Source organism: Megalops cyprinoides, chromosome 2, assembly GCF_013368585.1.
Source record: "Megalops cyprinoides isolate fMegCyp1 chromosome 2, fMegCyp1.pri, whole genome shotgun sequence".
Taxonomy (NCBI): Eukaryota; Metazoa; Chordata; class Actinopteri; order Elopiformes; family Megalopidae; genus Megalops; species Megalops cyprinoides.
In genome coordinates, this window is record NC_050584.1 from 15,391,857 (window position 1) to 15,412,353 (window position 20,497).

The window sequence follows — 20,497 nt, forward strand, 5'->3', positions numbered from 1 at the left end:
TAATCATTTCTCAAACAAAGAAACAAAGAAACAAAACACACATTATTTCTATGATTTAATATTTGTAATGAACTTTTTAAAAAAGGTGTATTCCCCAACAATGTTGACCTAAATGGTCAATGCCTCCCCAGCAATATATTTTAAACAGTCACACCTCTCACGCATGCTAGGGGAGGAACGAGCTGACAACACAATTATCAGGCAGCATCAGTTTTGAACACCTGCAAGTATTGTATTCACCCCAGCCTGTCGTAGCATGCCCATGAAAAGCTATGGTTTTGTTCAGAAATGTGATTCAGGTAACAAAACTATGTACACAGCTCACCAAACCATAACATATTCTATGTTAAGACTTATACAAACACAATTGCCATGCCATTTATATATACATATAAAAATAGAATACACATTTTGCTTGAAAAGAAGCCAAACAAAACCAACAGGCTAATAGCATCACTCAGGTTTGTACAGTTTAAGATGATATAAGGTCACTTACAGAAAATTTGCATTCAAATAAGTCATGTGCCACTTCAAATCAGTCTGGTAAAAACAAACAAGACTGAAGTTGAAGCTTTAATCAAGACTTCATGAAAACTATGCTGTCATTAAGATTGCTCATTTAATAAAATAATTATTTTCAAAATTATCAGAACATGACAAAATATACCCCTCTCCAAAAGAAAAAAATGAGGGGAAAATGTCCATTTTAGACGATGATTTCACTCCTTAGTATTTTAAGACAATACAGCAACTTGGTGCAATGTGATCCTCCCAGCACTGTTATTATTATTAATTTTAGCCAGAACTTGAAATAATAATCTGGCTTTACTGGTGTTGCCATCATTTTCTGTCAGAGTGCAACTTTACGTAATACTTTAATGCAGATTTAAGTTTTAGCTTTCTCTGCATTCCCACAATTGCCCCTGATGGTAGAGACTAACAATAAAAATCTAGGAATGACTGACCAACTATTTACATTATAAAACAAACAGCTTTTAAATGAAAGGAGTTTTTCTTTCCATACTCTGAAGTGCTTATCAGGGTTCAAGCTGACGGTATTTGCATGTCCAATGATGTGAAAAAAATGAAATGTAGCTTGTGTGCAAAATAAGATGATGAACCTTTCTCTGCGTCTGAAATGGGATTTGCTGTAAGTAATTCTTTAACAATACAGTACAGAGAATCACTGAACAAATCTAAAATTAGGTTATTTCTACTCTCTTAACCATTATATATATTTTTTTTCAACTTTTGTTTCACACAGGTTTTCTTGATCAAGTGGTCTAGTAATTCTAAAGAATACAAAAAAACCGCATGTGATTGTATAAAGATGTAACTCAAGTTAGTGTGTGCTTTTGGATGGATGTCAAGGACACAGGATGTCAAGCAAATGTTACAGGCCTTGGAACCCATGATTGTCCACCTAAGTAGTGAGTTTTGTCTTCACACTTTAATGTCATTACACTCCCTCAAAGAAAAAGCAACATGACCAAATATTTACCTTCTGTCCTTTACCTGTGCAAACACCTGAACACATCACCTGACAGATTTACCTCAGCAGTACATTTATCCAGCGTACTCCAGCACAATGGCTGGTGACCTGATTAGCCGAGCTAATCTCAACATTACATTTCTTTACATGGGCTAATTAGTCATTGGCACTGGGTTATTTCCAGACTGAACAACAGGAGTCCAAAAGATAAAGTGACAATGATTTAATAAATTAATACATTTTTTTTTCCAAAGATGTACAATGCTCATTCTTTTCATCCAAGGTGATGTTTTTTGGAATTGTTTCCCAATATTTACACATGTACAGTTCTCAAGCTTCACTTACAAGCAGGGAAGGGGAAGGTCAGGGAGAGGAGAAGCCACAGACAGAAATGTGATGAGCGACCCAGAGAGAGGGGCAGTGAGGCAGTCAGCTGAGAACTGGCGTCTCACACAACGGACTCTACTCTTGAAGACAGCTGGTGGGTGGGGCCAGGGAGAGGGGCAGTGAGGCAGTCAGCCGAGGACTGGCGTTTCACACAGCAGACTCTACTCTTGAGGAGAACTGGTGGGTGGTGCCGAGCTCGCTTTACCAGCCTTGCGTTCATAGTTTACAAGCCTCTGGCCAACAAGGTACCTGGATGAAGACACAGACAGACCAGTGAACAACTCCTTTTGTCCTTAACATTATGCTAGATTTCTGCTATCAGATCAGATATTATAAAATGCACTGGCATACAAACTATCCATATGATGTTTGTTTCACAGTTTCAAAACCTTCTATGTTTAAAGCCTATGGTCAGGGAGAACCTTATTTCTATCAACAAAACCTGTTCCTTAAACCTTTAAATGCATTTCAAGTTTGGTCTATACGCATGACGGGACACAAACCACATTCACGAGAGGATTACACAAGAGGATGTGTCAGCACAACTTAATGGACATTCCATCACTATTCACTCAGAAGCACTTGGCAGCTGACAATTTCCAAAAAAGTGATAACATCCAAAAAAGTCAGCCATGAGGAAAATGGTTTTGCTGAACTGAATTAAAGCATGGTCCAGGCCCACAAACGCAGTACAGCTGTGCTGCTGAACACAGAGGGGACTCACTTGTCGTTCTTTATGTGTTCATAAAGGCGCTTGAATTGACGGATTTGGAAAGAGAGGATTCCCATCAGCATCACCACCATCAGAAGGAATGGATAGATCCTGCGCTGCACCAGATTCTGCATCTCCATGGTAACCCCTGCAGAGGAATGGCCGTGTGCCGTTAGTTGACGAAATGCCTCAGACGTGTGCAGTCCACCCTCTTTTTCATGCACAATCCGCGTATACAGTCCAGGGTTTTATTTCAATTTATCCTTGTGACCTCGTACACATCTCAGCTCAGACTAGGCTGTCACGTAACTCTCTTATGGATACGATATTCATTCGCTTAAGATAAAAGAGGAAATGTTAAGACTGTTCCTGAAAATGCAGAATGCTTTTATAAAACCTACCTATGATGGGGACAATGCCAGCTGCAATGACATACGGCACACAGAGGGACAGAAGTAAGACAGAAATGACTGGAGCTGCCAGCTTGCGGATAATGAAATGCAGGTCAATGTTGCGGATTCCATTTGCGTACACCTTAAGTGAATACAAAGGGAAAAAACAGTGTCCCAGTTAGGAGCAGAAGTCCATCAGGTGGCTCAGGATGTTCATACAATTTATTTCATAAAACTATAAATGCCCACAAACCTGTTCAATCACTGTCTTCAGCCACCACTGGGGACCCATGAGAGTAATGGCAGCTATGATTTTGGCATGGAGCACTCCAAGAGCCCAGTCCTGCGTCACACAACATGGAAAATAAGCCACACCTTCGCTTGCAAACATGAATGTAGAAAGTAAAAGCTACTCTTACAAAGGCATACTTTAGCAAGTCATTACATATTAGATCCGTTTTTTCGAGACATTAAAGATATACACAGGCAATGCTGACAGCCTGTCAGAAGGTACCACATTCGCTTGGCTGAGGTCCATGAGTAGCTCTGAGGTATGGATACTGCGGGTGTGACCCTGTGGCATTGGTCATGGAGCCAGTGATACACACCTGCCAGGGGTAAAAGAGCGGTGTCTGGTCCAGGGGGACCCTGAGGGGAGCCACGATGACCAGTTCAAACAGCAGGCCCAGGAGTAGTGGGATCACCCCAGCCACCAGCACTGCTACTATCAGGGTCTTCATGATCTAGAAAGACATCATTAACATATTAATGTGAATCTTTCACAGAAACAAAGGTTGGTGCTCTCACTGACAACGAAGCCTTCAGGCCTTGTTAGTATGGTCTCCTGGCACTGAATAAATTACATTTAACATGGGGATACAAAATGACCTTTGGATGAGATTGGAGATAAAAGAAAAAATAATTACATTAACTGCTACAGGCAGAATAAATAACTGTGATTTAAGATTATGATAATCGAAAAATTAAGCTCCTAGAAATACTATGCCACCACTGAATGAGTTTTTTGACAAACCTCTTAGTCAGAAGTGATTATATAATTAAAATATCTAATTCCTGTCCTGGTTCATTGTATTTGTTAAAAAAAAAAGATGCTGTTAAGGTAAAACTCATCTTACTACTGTTTTATAATGGAAACTGCTAAACCCTTAATTTTTAAAGAGCTCTTTACTAAAGTCCACCAGAACGCTGTATGAAAGGTGCTCACAGACTAAATAAACAAATAGATAAGAACAATTACTGGCATACCCTAACTTAATTTTCAAGACCAGTTTAATTTAATACATCTGGCTAACAATCCTTGGGAAGGTATACTAGTTCAACAGTTATTTAGTCCAGTATTAGGAGAAATATACTGGAGTTAATCTTACTAGATTCAAGTGATAAACTATCAAAATCATTTTCTTTAAAAAGATACATCATTTAAAATTTTAAATTATAAGAATTTTAAAATATAATTTTAAAATTTAAACTGTTGTAAGTAGGTGAAGTCCTTTGGCAATATGTTTAGAATGTGGAGTCAAAGCTGCAAATGGCTCACATAATCCAAGAGAATAGCAAAGATTGACGTATACATTTTTCACGTTTCACCATTATGTAGACATATGTGCAAAAGATGCACATGCAGGAGCAGCATCCTGTGTTTAGCTTTATGGACACTTCACATTACCATCAGTGACCACTCCTGGACTTTGAGGAGGATGACCGTGCGGCCCTGAGGCATCCAGGCGAGCAGCACGGTGATGCCCCGGATGGACAGCCAGCACACATACAGGCCGCACGCTGCAGTGTACAGCTCGTGGATCTTGGCGCTGCCCGTCCAGAAGGACATCAGCCAGCGGCCGGTGAACACTGCCGAGGCCCAGGAGAGACTGGAATTAGACAGGGGGACAAACCAAAAGCACAGCAAATGCAAGTAACAAAAGGTGTGTGTCTACAACTCACCTGGTAATGTGAGGCAAACCAGGCTGGCCGCCAACAGGGTCACACACATGAACACGATCAGCAACACAATCTACAAAAAAAGCCACAGATTGCAATTGCATCAGCATCATTCAAGGTGACATGTATATGTAAAATGTATTTATTTATTTGTGCCCAGGGAAACTCATAAAGCATTCACACTTACTGAGTAGTGGCACTTATTCATATATGTTCGACTTCCTGATTACAGTATCAGGTAAAGCTACATACACCAAACTCAGAATGTTACTTGTTACTCTAAAAAGGACCACAGCTGTGTGTGAGCCAGCCAGGAGAACTGCTTGTGAATCACAGGTGGTAATGAACACGCGGAGCTCACCCTGAAGGGGAACCTCATGGGACGATGGTAGGGCTGGAAGCCCACAGGGCCACCTTGCTGTAGTATGGCCTGGTGAGCGGCATGCAGCCCTTCCCCCACCACGGGGATGGCGTTGTTGTTGCGGGCCTGCTGGTTGTTGTTAGCTTGCAGGTTTGCATTGTTGTCATTCTCCTCTTGGTCACCCAGTAAGTAAGAGTGAAGGTCTCTGTCAAGTGATATTAACAGATTTTGGATCAGGAAACTAATAACTCATGAAATACCCGATACTCACAGAAGTGTTTGTGATGCATCGGTACACAATCAACTAATATACTTTAGCAAATTAAAATGTCTTTCAACTAAATTAACATAACACAAATGTCACAACTGCAGTTTTCTTCATGGAAATATATTCAAGACAATACAATTAAATTTAGGAGTAAAACAACAAATTATGTAGCATTAGACCATCATAAACGACATCTGTTACATTTGTATGCAAGCACACAGCCTTTTTACAAGCAACCACATCCATGACTTGCACAGATATGACTGGGTAATAAGTACAGACTGTTCTCAAATTAATTAGCATGGAACAGGGGAACAACCACGCCAGAGATTTACTGAATCATCCCTGTAACCATACATCCCTCTTAACACCAGGCAAGCCCGTGTTTAGTGATTACACGCGGGTCCCCTGAGAGACGAGGTCTCTGTCCCAGTACTCACAGTAGGTATCCAGCAGTGACAGTCCATGCCCGCACCAGGCCCTTCAGCCACTGGCGCGTGTGACCCTGCTCCAGCAACGCTGGCAGAACCACCTGCAGGAGTAGCAGCTCCAAAGACAGCTCGCTCACTGGTGCATCACTAGGAGGAGGGGCATAGATCAGCCAATCAGCACACCTCCCTAACATAACTTCCTCATCAGTAACAGATGGAAGGGATAATGGAATGCAAAGGAATAATGCAATGGAAATTAAAGTATTGCAAAGGTGTCAAGTCAGCCTCAACCATAACAATCTATACAGCATAGGCTGCACTTGGAGGGCAGTGTTGCATGTCGCATTGGGGAGACAAGATGATCTGCACATGGACAACAGTAAACACTGATATGATTTATTAAGAAAAGAGCACTTGAATTGGATCCCTGTTAGACAGAAACATTTCCCCCCCTAAATTTATGTGTGACTCCTGAAGTATTAACATTAGTATAAACATAATTAACTAGCTTTTCCTAGAAAACACATCACCAAATAAACCTGTAGAAATTACCTGTAGAGCATTACATTATATGGAAGAAAGTTTGGTAATATTAGTTTGATTATCCTGATAGGAAGCCATAGCATGAGCAGGACAATGGAACCAAAAACAACCTGCAAGGGAAAGGAAAAAACATTTTCAGGTCCATGTATCCTACAGCAGCAATCCTAGAAAAAATATCTGTGACAGCAAAGACAGGTTTCTACATACCACTGATAAAATAAATCTTCTGAAATGTCTGTATATTGGCAGATGAATCATTTCTTGTACAGGATTAAAATCAGGATCATTCAGGTTTCTCAGAAACCACAAGACTCCAGGTCTTAGCACCTGAGAAAGTGAGATAGTGAAACAGCATTATTTTTGCCATTAGGATTGGCCAGCAAGCCAGTGATCACATGGTTTATTCCTTAGCCTTTATATTAACTTTCTTGTCAGTCACTGATGACAACATTGACCTTAAGCAAAATATTACTCTGAACTATGTATTTTAGCTGTGCACCAAAATACACATGGGGTTTAGATGTTTACATTACACCGGAAATAAATCTTTCAATCAGAATGTTATAATACAAAACATAAGATCAGATGAAGTAAGTCAGACAGACAGCCAATGTCTTACCTCTCGCAGTAAGAGAATAAAAGATGCAAAATAGAAGACATAGACCATTCCTACAAGCCAATGAAGGAACATGGTTGTGCCAGGGGCAGACTGGAAACTCAGCTCTCTATCCTTCAAAGAGGCATCAAACATTTCCTACAAAAAGAAAGTTAAATCTGTATGTTAACAGCTGACGTATTTTTACTTGCTATTAAACAGAAAGGACACGTGGAAAAACTCAATAAGGACACATTCGGTCTTATTGCAATTGAATTTGTCCTCATGTGGATAAAACATTTCAGCAGGTGTTTTACACAATTATTTTTGTTTATGTCAGTGATCACTACAGGCATGGCTCCTAAGTACATTAAAACTAAGCTACTTTAATGTGTTTATTTATTGCTCATTACAGGAATGATAAATTCTTATACTAGTAAATAGCTTTCATACCAAGGAGCAAATATCCAGCCACCAGCCACAAATGAGTGGGAAGACACCAATCTCCACAACCACCAACAATGAAACCTGAAAAGTGAAGATTTTTGGATTAAACTCTCCAGTGTATCAGTGGAAAATTAAAATAATCATTACAGTAGGCATAAAGGTTCCACCTTATTATTCCCCCTGCAGTGCTGCCAAATTAAAGGACATTAAGCAGGTTGGCATAAGCAGAGCATTTTCTCCTACGGCAGCATTTTAAAAAATTGCATTATAATACTACATATTCTATGGTTTTGAGGCATGTAAAAAATTCACAGAAATGAACCACAATGGCCACAGTCTTAACTGCAATCCAGTACTAATTGTAGATTCACATTCTGAAGAGGAAAAAATCTTTTCTGTACCCAAGTCAAAATCTTGGTGATGTAGGTAAAATCTGAATACACATCCACACAAGTATCTCTCAGTAGTTAAATAACCAATATTATTTTACAAAACTAAAGTTGCAAAAACAATTATATATCTATTTACACTAGCTAGCCAAAATGACTAGGGCAAAATAAGCAAAAAAATGGCAAAATTTACAGTACTTATTAATGTAAATCCAGAACAACTGACTACATCGTGACTTTTAAATGGTATTTCTCTGCTGTGTATCTGAGAAAATTAGATGGAAATAATCCTGCAGCTGTTGGCGAAGTGCTTTCATTTAACTTGGACATGTATGGACAATGGTTCATGTTTTTCAAAAAAACACCAGTAAGGTTGGGACAGAGTATTAAAAAGGAATATTAACCATGTTCTTATGAATTATGCTTTTATGTCAACAAAACAGACAACATGTATTTGAACATGACCTGTGTAAGAAATTCTGAAAACCTTTGATTAATTCCAGTTGAATTTACTGTGTCAGATATTGCTTTGTTTTTGTAGGTGAAATCCCTCAGTTCTTTAATGACCTAAATAAAGTTTTTACCTGTGTTGTTTTCCATGTCACCAACACGACTACAATTTTACCTCTCCAGGATGAACAATACTAGGAGATTTAATATATCAAACAAACACAGCAAAAAATCCTTTCCATAGACAACAGTGATTATCATTTCCTGTTCAGGGTTATGTAAGCTCCAATTATGATTGCAGACTTTTTGGTATAAAAGCCAGTAGCAATCTTTATTTTCCTATGTAGAATGAGATTAAAAATCGAAGGCCTGATGTTGGCTACAGTTCAGAAAAGAACAACTAGCCTGGGACAGAACAAAATTGCAACATGAAAGACCAATGACCACACAAAGAGTAACATGAAATGAGTTACCTTTACAACAATGTAGCAAACTCCTAGCAGGCGGCGTGATCTTTGGAACCTCACCAGAGCTGCTAAACCCTGGGTATTTTCATTAAGGAACAACATGCTGTTGTAGGTCCACCCCATTACCGAAGGCAGTAACACTAACAAAGCATCATTCTTGTACAAAAGGCTTCAGACTGGAGCTGTGGTGCATTAAAAAATGAGTCAAACTGTTTCAAGGCTATTTTAGAAATAGCTGTGGTAGACATTACAATTGCAACAGGAAACATCTTCATATTTGTACTTATTAGTCGGGGGGAAATGGTGAAAAAATGCATAAACTGGCATAAATTCATTTACTCTTGGGTCATATTACATCATCTCTCTCAATTCTTCTGTTTGATTAGAATCTTAATTACTCCCATCTCATGGCCTCCATATAGCCCCTGTGCTGAGAATTCTTCATTTCTAAACATAGATCAAACTAAAAGTGTGTGGAAGATGGTAAACATATATCAATGTTAAGTCTCTTTGAGCTCCACCAGTAAATGTACTGACATTTCGCAATCTTAACGGTGCACTGACTGCTTATTTTACTACCCTTGAACACAGAACAAAAACTGACATAGCATCAGAAACAAGATCGGTTAACAGTGGCATCGTGGCTTTATAAATCTACTCCTCTAATTAAATGCACTTTGAACTCATACAGGTGGTGACCAGCGTGCCCTGAAAAAGCAGGCTGGCCCTCAGAGTGCGAGTTTGGCACGGTGTCCCTGTCAGGATGAGCCAGCGCAGCTGTGCCACACCCAGCGGTCACGTCAGCTTGGCAACGGACACAGGACAGAAGGATACGTGACACACTATCAATGTCACAGCCAGGAGGACATAGCCCACGATCGTTGTGATCAGGCCTTCAAAGTGTGAGGCTTGGACCTGGAAGGGAAAACACATGTAAAATTTCTACAAACCCCAGCTTTTCTTCACGTACACTCTGGTGCATTCTGAAATCTTATGTCAACATGAAAACATCTCTACTCAGAGAGAATCAAACATCTGGGTGAGATTTCCTCCCTGCTCGTCAAGGCCTCAGGGCTGGGGTCTGCAGTATCTGGGACATTTCAATTACAAAGTAAACCCACAGAGAGGTCAGCTATTCCCCTGTACAGACATTCTATTTAGAATGTAATTTCTGGGTCACTGAGACATGGAGGCTATTCTAGCACAGTTAAACATTCTACAAAAGACTCAAAATTAATGACAACTGCCAGTGTGGCAATACTTACATATTCTTCAAAACCAAGTCCCACAACAGAGAAGTGCCCAATGTGATAGGGGCAAAAAGCTGAAGACAAGGAACAGCACATAAAAACGTGTGAATTAAGCTATATAAAATATAAAATATTACCAATGGTACATACTCATCCGTTTAATTTAAACAAATGGAGAAACATACCAAACACCAGTATGAAGAGTGTGTTCAGTGAGACGACCCAGAAGACATGTTCCTGGGAAAGAGAAAGGTCAAACCTTTTAACTAGAGCCTTATTTACATCTTTGTTTCCTGCAGCAAAAACATCTTTCCAATAACCCCATATATTCCAAAACTGTGATTACTTCAATTATCAGGCGGATTTACATACCAGAAAAACCAATGAGCCATCAAGTCCAAGCATCTGTAAGAGAAAACATTTGTGAGAAAGTGAGAAATTTGTCAGTTAAGTCATTGGCTAGACATATGCTTGGCAGAAAGTGTGACGCCACACGGCTGACAGCACACGTACCCTCTCCCAGGTGAGTTCTTCTGCTGCTCTATCCCACTCAAGCGCATTCCAGTTCATATCATCTACAGTGACAATCAATCAGGTTTAAAACGTTAATCTCTCCGCTGCTCTCATTCCCCACTGCCTGCTAAAACCATAGCAACGTCATCATACATCGAGCAGCCAAATGTGACGGGCAGACACGCCAGCGCACGCCCTTAATCTGGACTGATGGTACCTTGCGCCCCATTGTTGGCGTCCGCAGCATCCTCTGCGCCCGCATCGTCCTCGTCCTCGTTGTCCACCTCCATGTCCTCGACTGGGTCCATCTGGATGTCGGGGTTGTCGGCCACCACCTCGTTCTCAGCAGGGGGGTTGGCGGGTGCTGGGGCGGGCTGGTTTTCGGCACCCCCATTTCCAGCACCAGGGGCCTTTCAGAGAAGAAGCACAACGCTCAACCACCCCATCTCCCCACGATGCTGCAGCTTAACGTGTATTACGTGTATGCAGAAGAGGGGTGGAATAACGTGGGAGGAGAGTGAGCATGTCTGTCAGACGGGGATTACCTCGTTGGGCTGCCCTGCTGCGTTGGGGGGCTGCTGCTGATTCTGCTCCAACCACTGGGGGGCGCCACCATGGACTATCTGCTCGCGCAGCCACACAAGACTGATGAACGCACACAGGGTGCACGTCACTACAAAACAGCCCTGCAAGCAGTCTGCCAGCAAGTTCTCTCTGGAACAGAACAGAGCAACACCCACATCAGCCACATAATCATCAGACATTTTTCCTGCACTTCAACTTTTCTTGTCTTGATAAATTTTGTTTGTGGGTTTGGAACACACAAGGCTCATTTTGCACATGAAGAATACCCATTATGTCAAACTGCAGAGAGGATTTAGCTTTTTTGGGGGGTGGGGGGGTTCATTCAAAAAATAAGCAAAGACCAAACAAAAGTGTTAACCCACCAGAAAGCATTCTAAGTAAAGGAAATGCAATTTTCCCTGCAGCAACAGCGATGACTAGGATATCAGATGGACTGACAGTAAGAAAATATATTCAAGTGAGGAGGCTACACATTTCTATTTTTGAGTTATTAACAAAAGTATTACTCATGCTGCCTTGCTTTTTTTTCCACATTTGTTACCAGTAATGTCTCACTATGGACACAGCTGTAGGCTGAACACTGGTTGTTTGCTATTCTCCATCTCTCCTGAAAAATAAAAGACTAACTTGCGAACTGAACCAAATATCTCAACTGGAAATCTGCAAAAATTGCAATATAGTTCACAGGTCTTTTGCCACTATTGTGTGAAATCCCTTACATTTCCTGTTGGACTTACAGAGACAGCCAGCTCATCTGCTTGTATAAACATGGAGAGAGACACAGCTAAAACAGTGTGCGGTACAGCCAACCCAACCCCAAAGTGCCACAGTGGCTGACACGGAGGTCTCTACCCATATGACTGGGAATGTCTCGTGGGTAATGATGTGTAATGACAGTTATCCATCTAGCCATCTTCTTCCACAAAGGGCTCATCTCAATGAGCATGTAACCACAGCAAGCTGCTCTTTCCGTTCATATCAGCTACAGCAATTGTCAGTGGTGTGGGGTGCCCCTTGCCTGTTCCAGCTACAACGCCTCCATAGTACAAACATATTAAAATAAGCCAATTCAAAACAGCAAAGGAGAGCTCTCCCTAGAACCTGTGCCTTTCTAGGCTTGAATAACATCAGTGTTCATTCGTGTGATCTCACACCTCTGTTTCTAAACGTGGAACCCTTAGAAAATGGCAGGCAATACAGCAGGCACGCTCACAGAGAAAAATCAATGGTGTCTGAGGAGGTGGAGAAGCATCGTGGCTGCTACTGAAAGGAGCTGTTAAGCGGCGCAGACAGTGACGGGGGAACTTACGTGGACAGCATATCTAATGGCAGCGTCAGAAGCGAGCTCACGGAGCCAGTAAATAGACACTTGTAGATGCGACCTTTTGGAAAGACGGGGTGGAAGGGGGCGGGGGGCGGGGGAGGTTAGGGGGGGGGGGGGGGGGTGAAAGAGGGAACATTAGCTCTGTGTTTCACAGACTCCAACACCCTTGCATCTGGTGTTCCTGTTTAATTCACAGGTTGCTCACACATCATCAATTTCAGTGCTATGTTGTGTCAGGGACTTGGGCCTACAAAGCTGTACACTGCAGATAAACAGAGCACTGCCCTATCTGACTACCAAATATTGTTTTCTATGGCAGCAAACAGCCTTTTGAGGGAAAGTGTCAGCACTGGAGGTAGTAACTAAAAACTAAACCTTTTTATCAGGCTAGCAGATTCATTTCCAGAAAGTAAAAAAAAAATACAGAAAACAATTCAATCAAACTCATTACGTTTTAATACATGAAAGTGGCTAGCTGGCATTAACTTATTTTCACTTCAAAAAATCAGCAGGCATAATTTTTTTCTCAGGAATCATTTCAGGCCACTTCGTAATGAAAGGTATGTGACAAAGTCAGGGTAATGCGCATTTAGACTGGGATATGCTTTACTTACATGCTGTGAGAGGAACAACTCCCAACCAGGCAAAGGCCACCAGTGTGTAGTGAAACCAGTATCGTATGGCTGTGCCAATACTTGTCACCAGCCCTGCAAATATGTCCTGAATCGGAAGCCGAGAAGGCATGTCTGGAGAATAAACTGAAAGGAGGAGGCAACATCAACACCCTTCCCTTCACTGCATTCTTGGATACAAACATGTCCATTCATCCCAGGCTACACAATGCTGTTGAGATGCATGGATCTTAAGTGTACTGACATTAAAATGGGCTTTTGTGAAGATGTCCTGTCAAATAAAGAGACATTATGCACATGCATAATGCATCTCGGATATACTGAAAGATGAAGTCGAGGCAATTACATTTTATCAGAGAAAGGAGCTGGTATGACAAACACTGGAAACGCTTTCCTGAAATGCATATCTATCCAGGAAATTTCTGGATGCATTCACTGGGCCGTAAATAACAAATGAAAAACATCTCAAACCTCTTTGAGAGAGAAAAGAATTAAGAGGCCATTCCTTCTTGAGACAGGGCTCTACATGTCACCAACATTTATCACATATACCACAAGAATCTTGCTTAATCCCAATCAGATGGGAAAAACAAAACAGGTTAAGACACTGTATATTTATTGTTCTAGCTTGTAAAATGCAACGAGCAACTTTGCATGCAAAATGCAACCGCATCTGCACACACCCAAAGGACGCAGTGAGACCCGATGAGATGGAGCTACTTACTTGGTGTGAAAGCGAATCTATGCTTGCACAATTCGCAGTACTCCTTCCTGCTGTGTTTTAGCCACTGAACCAAGCTGTAAAAAAACAAAGAGGCCTAATTACTGAAAGCGTGGCCTGACACGTGCAGCGGTGGGTTCAACAGGGAAAAGCCGTCTTATAACGAAAAGCAAATAAGTGCATGCAGCTTGTGTTCAAAGTCCATTCAGCCACACATTCTCCTGAGAGCCTAATATGATGAAAATACAGTACTGTGAGCTACCTGCTACACTGTGCCTTCTCATAGGTCAGACTTTGTCCTGTAAATGGATGGGTGCTGAGGAGGCCCTGGCCTATCAGTCACCAGTTCAGTTCACTTTCACAATGCCCAGTGAATGAAAGCTCAAGTTAATCCTGTCCTGTCTTTCAATATATTTCCATTATTACATGTGTAGGAAGTTTTCAAATGCTGGTTAAGCATGAATGTTGCATAAACATTTAAACATACTGTCTACATAACAACAGCTATTATGAATTAGGTAATAACAATAACTTTTAAGTGTTCACATAACATCATAACACAACCGCATTTCTTTCACTTGGTCTTGAGTGACTCCTACTCTTGTATGTCCATTAAAAGCGGCAAAACAATGGGTTTGATTTGCTCCATACGCTGACACAAAAGAATCAATGGGGATTAAAAAAATGCGATGCACCCACAAGCCAACCCATAAAAGTGTGGCTCGGATATTATTAAGCATTTCTCCAGATACAATGAAAGAGTTTAAATTTTGTCCACATTGTTTCAAATTTGATGTGACCAGTATGTGAAACCGCCACCTGAGCCTTGTTTATTCAGATGCCTGCTTTTCAAAGACACTGGCTGCGACAGGGCTAGCGAGAATGAGAATGCCTCCTGGTCTTTAAGCACATTCCTGGCTCCAAGCTCTCTGACCCAGTGCTGGACCTCTAAGTCAACAGCGGCACAGGAGCGCTCAGCTGACCCGCGGCTCAGCGTCAGTGCTCAGAGCCAGGGGATGGCTGCAGCCTGGCTCGCAGGGGGAGTGTGACAGGGTCTTTCTGCTCTGGCCTAAAGTGCTGGGACAAGGGTCACACAAAGGGTGCCACTCACTGAACTTTCACTGATCCAAACACAGTCACTAAGAGAGCTGGGGGAAAGGGGGAGGGAGAGAGGGAAAGACAGAAGCTGGACAGAGAACAGAGTAAGAAGTAACAAGAAATTAAGGACTAGAGGGCTGACAGAAGTGAGAAGAGAGCAAAGGTGAGAGAGAGAGAGAGAGAGAGAGAGAGAGAGAGAGACTTAAGGAACAATTGCTGGGTCTGCTTTCTGCTGTTACCAAAATACAGCTTTACTCAATAACCCCACAATGTTATTTAACTCAGTAAAATATTCGGATGGAACATAATACTTACTCATTGAAACGTGGAACTTGGAACATGGCATAAAATGCAGTGACTTTTTTTGTTTGCACTGAAACATTTACCCATGAACGCTTATTCCTAATTTACTCTTGCAGGCCAGGCTTACTGGTTGAAGCTTTAACATGTTGAACATAAGAATAAAGTGTCACCTTTTACTCATGTAGGTGTTTAGAAGTATTAAGTACGTGGACTACGGATCCTGATTAATTTTTTTTTTTGCAATTTGATTAAGTGATCCGATCATTCATGACTGGGATACACTTAAATGACTGTTGCGTAAGCGTGGCGTCACCTGATTAGTCAGGGACGTGACTGGGTACAGGTGATGAGGTGACAAACTGTTCGGTGTCGTGCCTGGAGGAAAACACTAAAGGCAAAGAGGGACCGATATGTCCCATTTATCAAGAGAACAGTATCTTAGTGCCATTTCTATGATGGAGACTGGGCTAAGTCAGTGCTCTGTTACTCACTGTCTGGGGTGTTCACAGTCACCAATTCCTAATCTGGCAAGACCTTGTGGCCAAACAGTCATAAATGACAGGCCACAGAATTTAACACCAGGAGTCAAGGCTTGCCAATGTAAAGACATAATTTGCCTCCATTTGTGACTGTTTTAGCACTGCAAGTTCCCCTGCCTCAAAAATGCCAGATCACCACAACCCCCGGATCGGTGGTACAACCGTGAGGAGGCAGCTCCATCATTTGGAGACCACATTACCACACAGAGGCCCAGAGGTCACCAGCACAACAGAATGAGATAGTGTCAGCAACACCTCAGGTGGAACTGCCGACAGCAATAGAGCCAAGACCTTTTTAGAGCATGAATCAAGGCTTTGTGTAGGCCACCCTGATGGATGCCAGTGACTGTGGAGCAGACGTGCAGAATTGTTGTGTACAAAAGACCAATCCGTGGGGAGGTCCGAGGGTGATCGTCTGGAAATGACTGTCTATTTGCTAACTCAACTGAATGCACAACGGTACGCTGATGAGGGTCTGGATGCTGGAACTTTCCATTTCAAATTCAGTACAACTGGCAATGCAAAAAGAATCACGACACTGTGTAAGAGTGCCATTGCAGCTTCTTTGTGTGTCTTTGTACTTGATATTCACCACAAACATATATTATGATATCTTAGGGGTGGACGGCCAATTGCCCAAAACTCTACTTCTAGCTTATGCATGAACAGAAACGCTTCAATTATTAGTTTTGTTCGGTCCATTTTGTTGTGCTGTAACAATAAAAAAAATCTCTAGTTATATGTGGATAAGAAAGAGGAGTGAGGAAATGAGGTGCCCAGCTATTCCCGATCAGGCCACTCTATGAGGGACTGCTGCAAATGGGTGGCAGATGAACGTACCATTCTTGGTGGATGAATTTAATACTGCCGGTGCAAACGCAGGGGTGATAAAGTGGCTTGTCAGGAGTTCCTTCAGACCGGCAAACCCTGCATATATCAGCTGTAAGAGACAAAGGCATAAATCAGTCTATTGCCCTACCGCAGAAGACCAAAACCCAGAGTAAATGCGGTGAATGGTGTGCTTGTGACAGAATTCAAGATCATCCACACCTCCCAATGGCTGGCTACACTGTGAGACCAACCAGTAAACATATGTGGTGGGCACACATACAGTCAGTAGCAAAGTGATCCACATGCTGACAGTACACAAGTGAACTGACATTTGAAGATGCTATCCCATGGACAATAACAATGAAGATGACAATTCTGAAACATGACATGTAATCCAAACACCTCACAATTCTTCAGAACATTCACCAAGTCTGAGAACTTGGTCAATTTTCTCAAGAATGTGTATCCACCAATGAGGTTTTTGTATTCCACCCATGCAAAATGTATACAGCCTAAAAATGATTACACAAAATAATATTTGATTTTATTACAAAAAATAACACAGTTATGTGGAATTGATGACTTCATGTGGTAGTAATCCCTGTTGAATTTGTGTCTCAAATTATACAACTACTACAATAAAACAGGCCTGTTCATCCCATTGTTTAAATTTGACTGTGAAATTCAAGAAAATCAACTAAAACTTATATCCCTCTATCCAAGGCCAAATTTCAACTGCATCAATTACACCATGTTCGTATCAGATTTTCTCCTCATTCAATAATAATTTCTTTGATCTCCTTTTCATTTATACCCAAACTAAAAATAACGTTGATTTCATTTAAAGCAATCCGCTTTTCATTATGCGGCATTAGACCACACTTATTCAATAACACATGTGTAGCGTAAAGACCTGCTTCACACACAGCTCTACGCAAGACGCAGATCAAAACGTTCCATAGACGTGAAATGTTTGTATCACAGTGCTATCTACACAAAATTACTGCAGATTACTTCATGAATTGAATGACAACTAAAATCAAATTTTATGAAGCCCACCGGCACTGTTGTGTCTGACGGATCGGTGGCACGACATAAGATAGAGAGCTAATGTTATCTACCATAGTTACCTACATGCCACGACAGCTCTCAGCATATAGGGTAGTCGTACTCATACTGTTAGCTATCTAGTAATATGCGTGTATCGGCGGTTGACCAACATTCCCGTAAATGTATCGCCATTACTAGTAGATATACTTAAAACCACAGAATACACAAAGGCATTAATGCAGTTCTGAATGTTAACACGGGCTTAATTTCGAATAACTTCACAGCTGTTGGCCAGCTAACCTTTAATTTAAAGCAAAGTACTTAGCAACGTACACACTGCACGCGTATGTATTAAACTTGAAGCATGTTAGCTAGCTAGCTTAGACCACATGTCATGGTGCCGGCTGACCTTACTGTATGTTGACAAAGATGCCTACTTAGTTAGCTAACTCGCTAGCTGACTGTCCAAACATTAAAGGGACTCAAAGTCATCACTTCACAGGCCAGCTAACACATTAGCTTGTTTATTGTCCGCTTCCACTGCTATCATTCAGTAAAACTAAAACTACCAAGACTATTACTACCCATCGACGGGTCTAACGTTAGCTGCATTCATCTGTCAAGCTCAATCATCAAAACAAATTCGCACGAACATACTGTTGTGTTCCATATAACGTTAGCTAGGCTAACGTTAACATCAGTAATTTATAAGATAGCCGCGTTAATACAGTTAATCTAACAGACAGGTTTGCTTACGTTAGCAACCAACCTTCCTGATGTGTTAGCCAAATTACCTACACTGACATAGGCTCTCTGGCTAACATCAGATACACAGCTCGCTAATGTTCCCATACCTAATTGGTTAGACTGGTCAGCTAGGCGGCCAGAAAAAGACCTTTGACATCGTTAACTCGCTGCATAGTAATTATTACTACATACTAGCCAAACGGCTATTATTTTATCTTACATAAAAGGTAGGTCGTGTTTCATTACCTTCCTCGGCGGTGTCCATCTTGTATGGCGACGCACTGCACTCGGTAACACTTCAGCAAGCCACAGTCAACACATCAACGCAACGTCTGGGTGCCTGACGATGAAAACACCTTCATAAAGGAAACATTGAATCCCCAAATTCGTGCCCCGTTCGAACATTAAACCTTTCTCAGTTGGTTGCGTGACACACTGTTGTTCTATTTATCGTCGATATCCCCGTGGGTGTGGGGTCAAATGTATTTATTCAACGTGAAACATGTTAGCTCAAATGGCTAGTTAACTGCAACCATTCCCTCTTTGCTAAGGGGAAAAAATCCGCACAGCAACACCAATTTTTGCGACACTTCACATCGAATTATGGCAGCACTAAATGAGCACGACCGTTGTTTCGTTTTCCGACTGTGAACAACAACATCTGTGGAAAACAATGATGCTGCCAGACACTGGATATACAAATATTTCTTAGAAGTACCGTAGTAATAACAGAATTTATTAGGCTATATGTGCCTCGGTTATTGTGTCTACGGTTGTTGAATGGAACGTTCCATAACCGGAAATCGTTTGTTCAACCAGAGATCCTCAATAAGCCATAAGACTACACACTCTCTGTGTTTTTCTTTTCTTGAAAGTTCCGGTCGCTGACTGAATCCATAGTCTTCTTGGTAATGGAACGTTAGTTGACACAGGAAAGATTTAAAATGCAACGTGTATAAAGCCTGATATTTAATTGGCTGCGATGGAAAATCTTTCAACATTGTTGATGGCTACCGAAACTCTTTTATTTATTTATTTATTACAATTTTTTACTGTGTCTTTACATAGATGCTAATCCAACTTCAGTGTTTGGAATATAATATAATATTATGTGTATAACACGATTTTTGTTATGGTGGTTACCAACGTGTCAATGATAATAATAATAATAATAATAATAATAATAATAATAATAATAATAATAATAATAATAATAAAACACGTGATAGATCTTAACAGTAAGATCTTAATAGACCTGGGCCTACTGCGGACTCAATGTTCCGAGATCTATGGCGGTAACTTGGACCTACTTGGCTTGAACTCGCAAGTATTCACGGCTGTAAACAACCGTCAATGTACGCCATCTGGCGGAGACAATGACGCCAAGTTAAATTCACATCAGCTGTTAGTACTGGCATCTTGTGGTACAGTGAGCAATTGCACTTGAAGGTCAGCTGTGAGGGTTCTCGTGTTGATAAGGGTGCGGCTTTGTTTCAAGCACTTTGAAGAACTTCTGCAACACAGATTTGGGAAAAGGGGACTGCTAACACACGCACACACACACACAATTTCATAGTATATGTTGGCTGGCTAGAAGTCATTCTGTGTATGGAGATATTATATTACATATTGTATGTGCTTTTACTTTCATTTGCTTAGCTGTGCGGAATGTAATTACCTTACATTAAAAAAATACTACATTATTTAATATACTATTTTAAAAACGTTAGAGTTCACCTTTGCATGCATCACGGCGCCGTGGCTTAGTTGGTTAAAGCGCCTGTCTAGTAAACAGGAGATCCTGGGTTCGAATCCCAGCGGTGCCTTTTCTTCTCAACGACCTCTGTCCATAGCATTCCGTTCAAACAAGTAAATGTATGAACCGCATTGGTAAAAATCATGTGTTTCCATCTTGCTATTAGGCATACGGTTGCTGTACACAGAAACTAACTGTTTGGGAAAAATAACTTCAGTTCCTGGTTATGCTGTCAAATAATCGTTTTTGTTTTCA

General features: G+C 41.2%; 1 protein-coding gene and 1 non-coding gene across 2 annotated transcripts; one reads left to right on the forward strand and one right to left on the reverse strand.

Moving 5' to 3' along the window:
- Positions 1-33: 33 nt before the first annotated feature.
- Positions 34-19,066, reverse strand: march6 (membrane-associated ring finger (C3HC4) 6). The gene is made up of 26 exons (XM_036521250.1): positions 18,733-19,066; positions 16,699-16,798; positions 13,922-13,995; positions 13,180-13,323; positions 12,551-12,623; positions 11,202-11,370; positions 10,874-11,066; positions 10,657-10,718; positions 10,516-10,548; positions 10,329-10,380; positions 10,159-10,217; positions 9,728-9,808; positions 8,900-8,968; positions 7,594-7,668; positions 7,165-7,299; positions 6,753-6,872; positions 6,555-6,655; positions 6,012-6,149; positions 5,304-5,508; positions 4,946-5,015; positions 4,671-4,852; positions 3,592-3,726; positions 3,237-3,326; positions 2,993-3,125; positions 2,604-2,739; positions 34-2,128 (listed from the first exon to the last, which is right to left on the reverse strand). Exons 1-26 carry the CDS (start codon positions 18,749-18,751, stop codon positions 2,041-2,043), a joined length of 2,736 nt encoding a protein of 911 aa, XP_036377143.1. The 5' UTR covers positions 18,752-19,066; the 3' UTR covers positions 34-2,040.
- Positions 19,067-20,238: 1,172 nt separating this feature from the next.
- On the forward strand, positions 20,239-20,312 carry trnat-agu. Its single transcript has one exon. It is a non-coding gene; the product is annotated as a tRNA-Thr (tRNA).
- The last annotated feature ends 185 nt before the right edge of the window (positions 20,313-20,497 follow it).

Bases quoted from the DNA above. Each gene is read 5' to 3' on its own strand.
- march6 (XM_036521250.1), bottom strand. The intron at 9,809-10,158 runs GTAAGTATTGCC...TTTCCCTTCCAG, and splicing joins GACTTGGTTTTGAAGAATAT to GTCCAAGCCTCACACTTTGA. The intron at 6,873-7,164 runs GTAAGACATTGG...TCACTTTCTCAG, and splicing joins TTATTCTCTTACTGCGAGAG to GTGCTAAGACCTGGAGTCTT.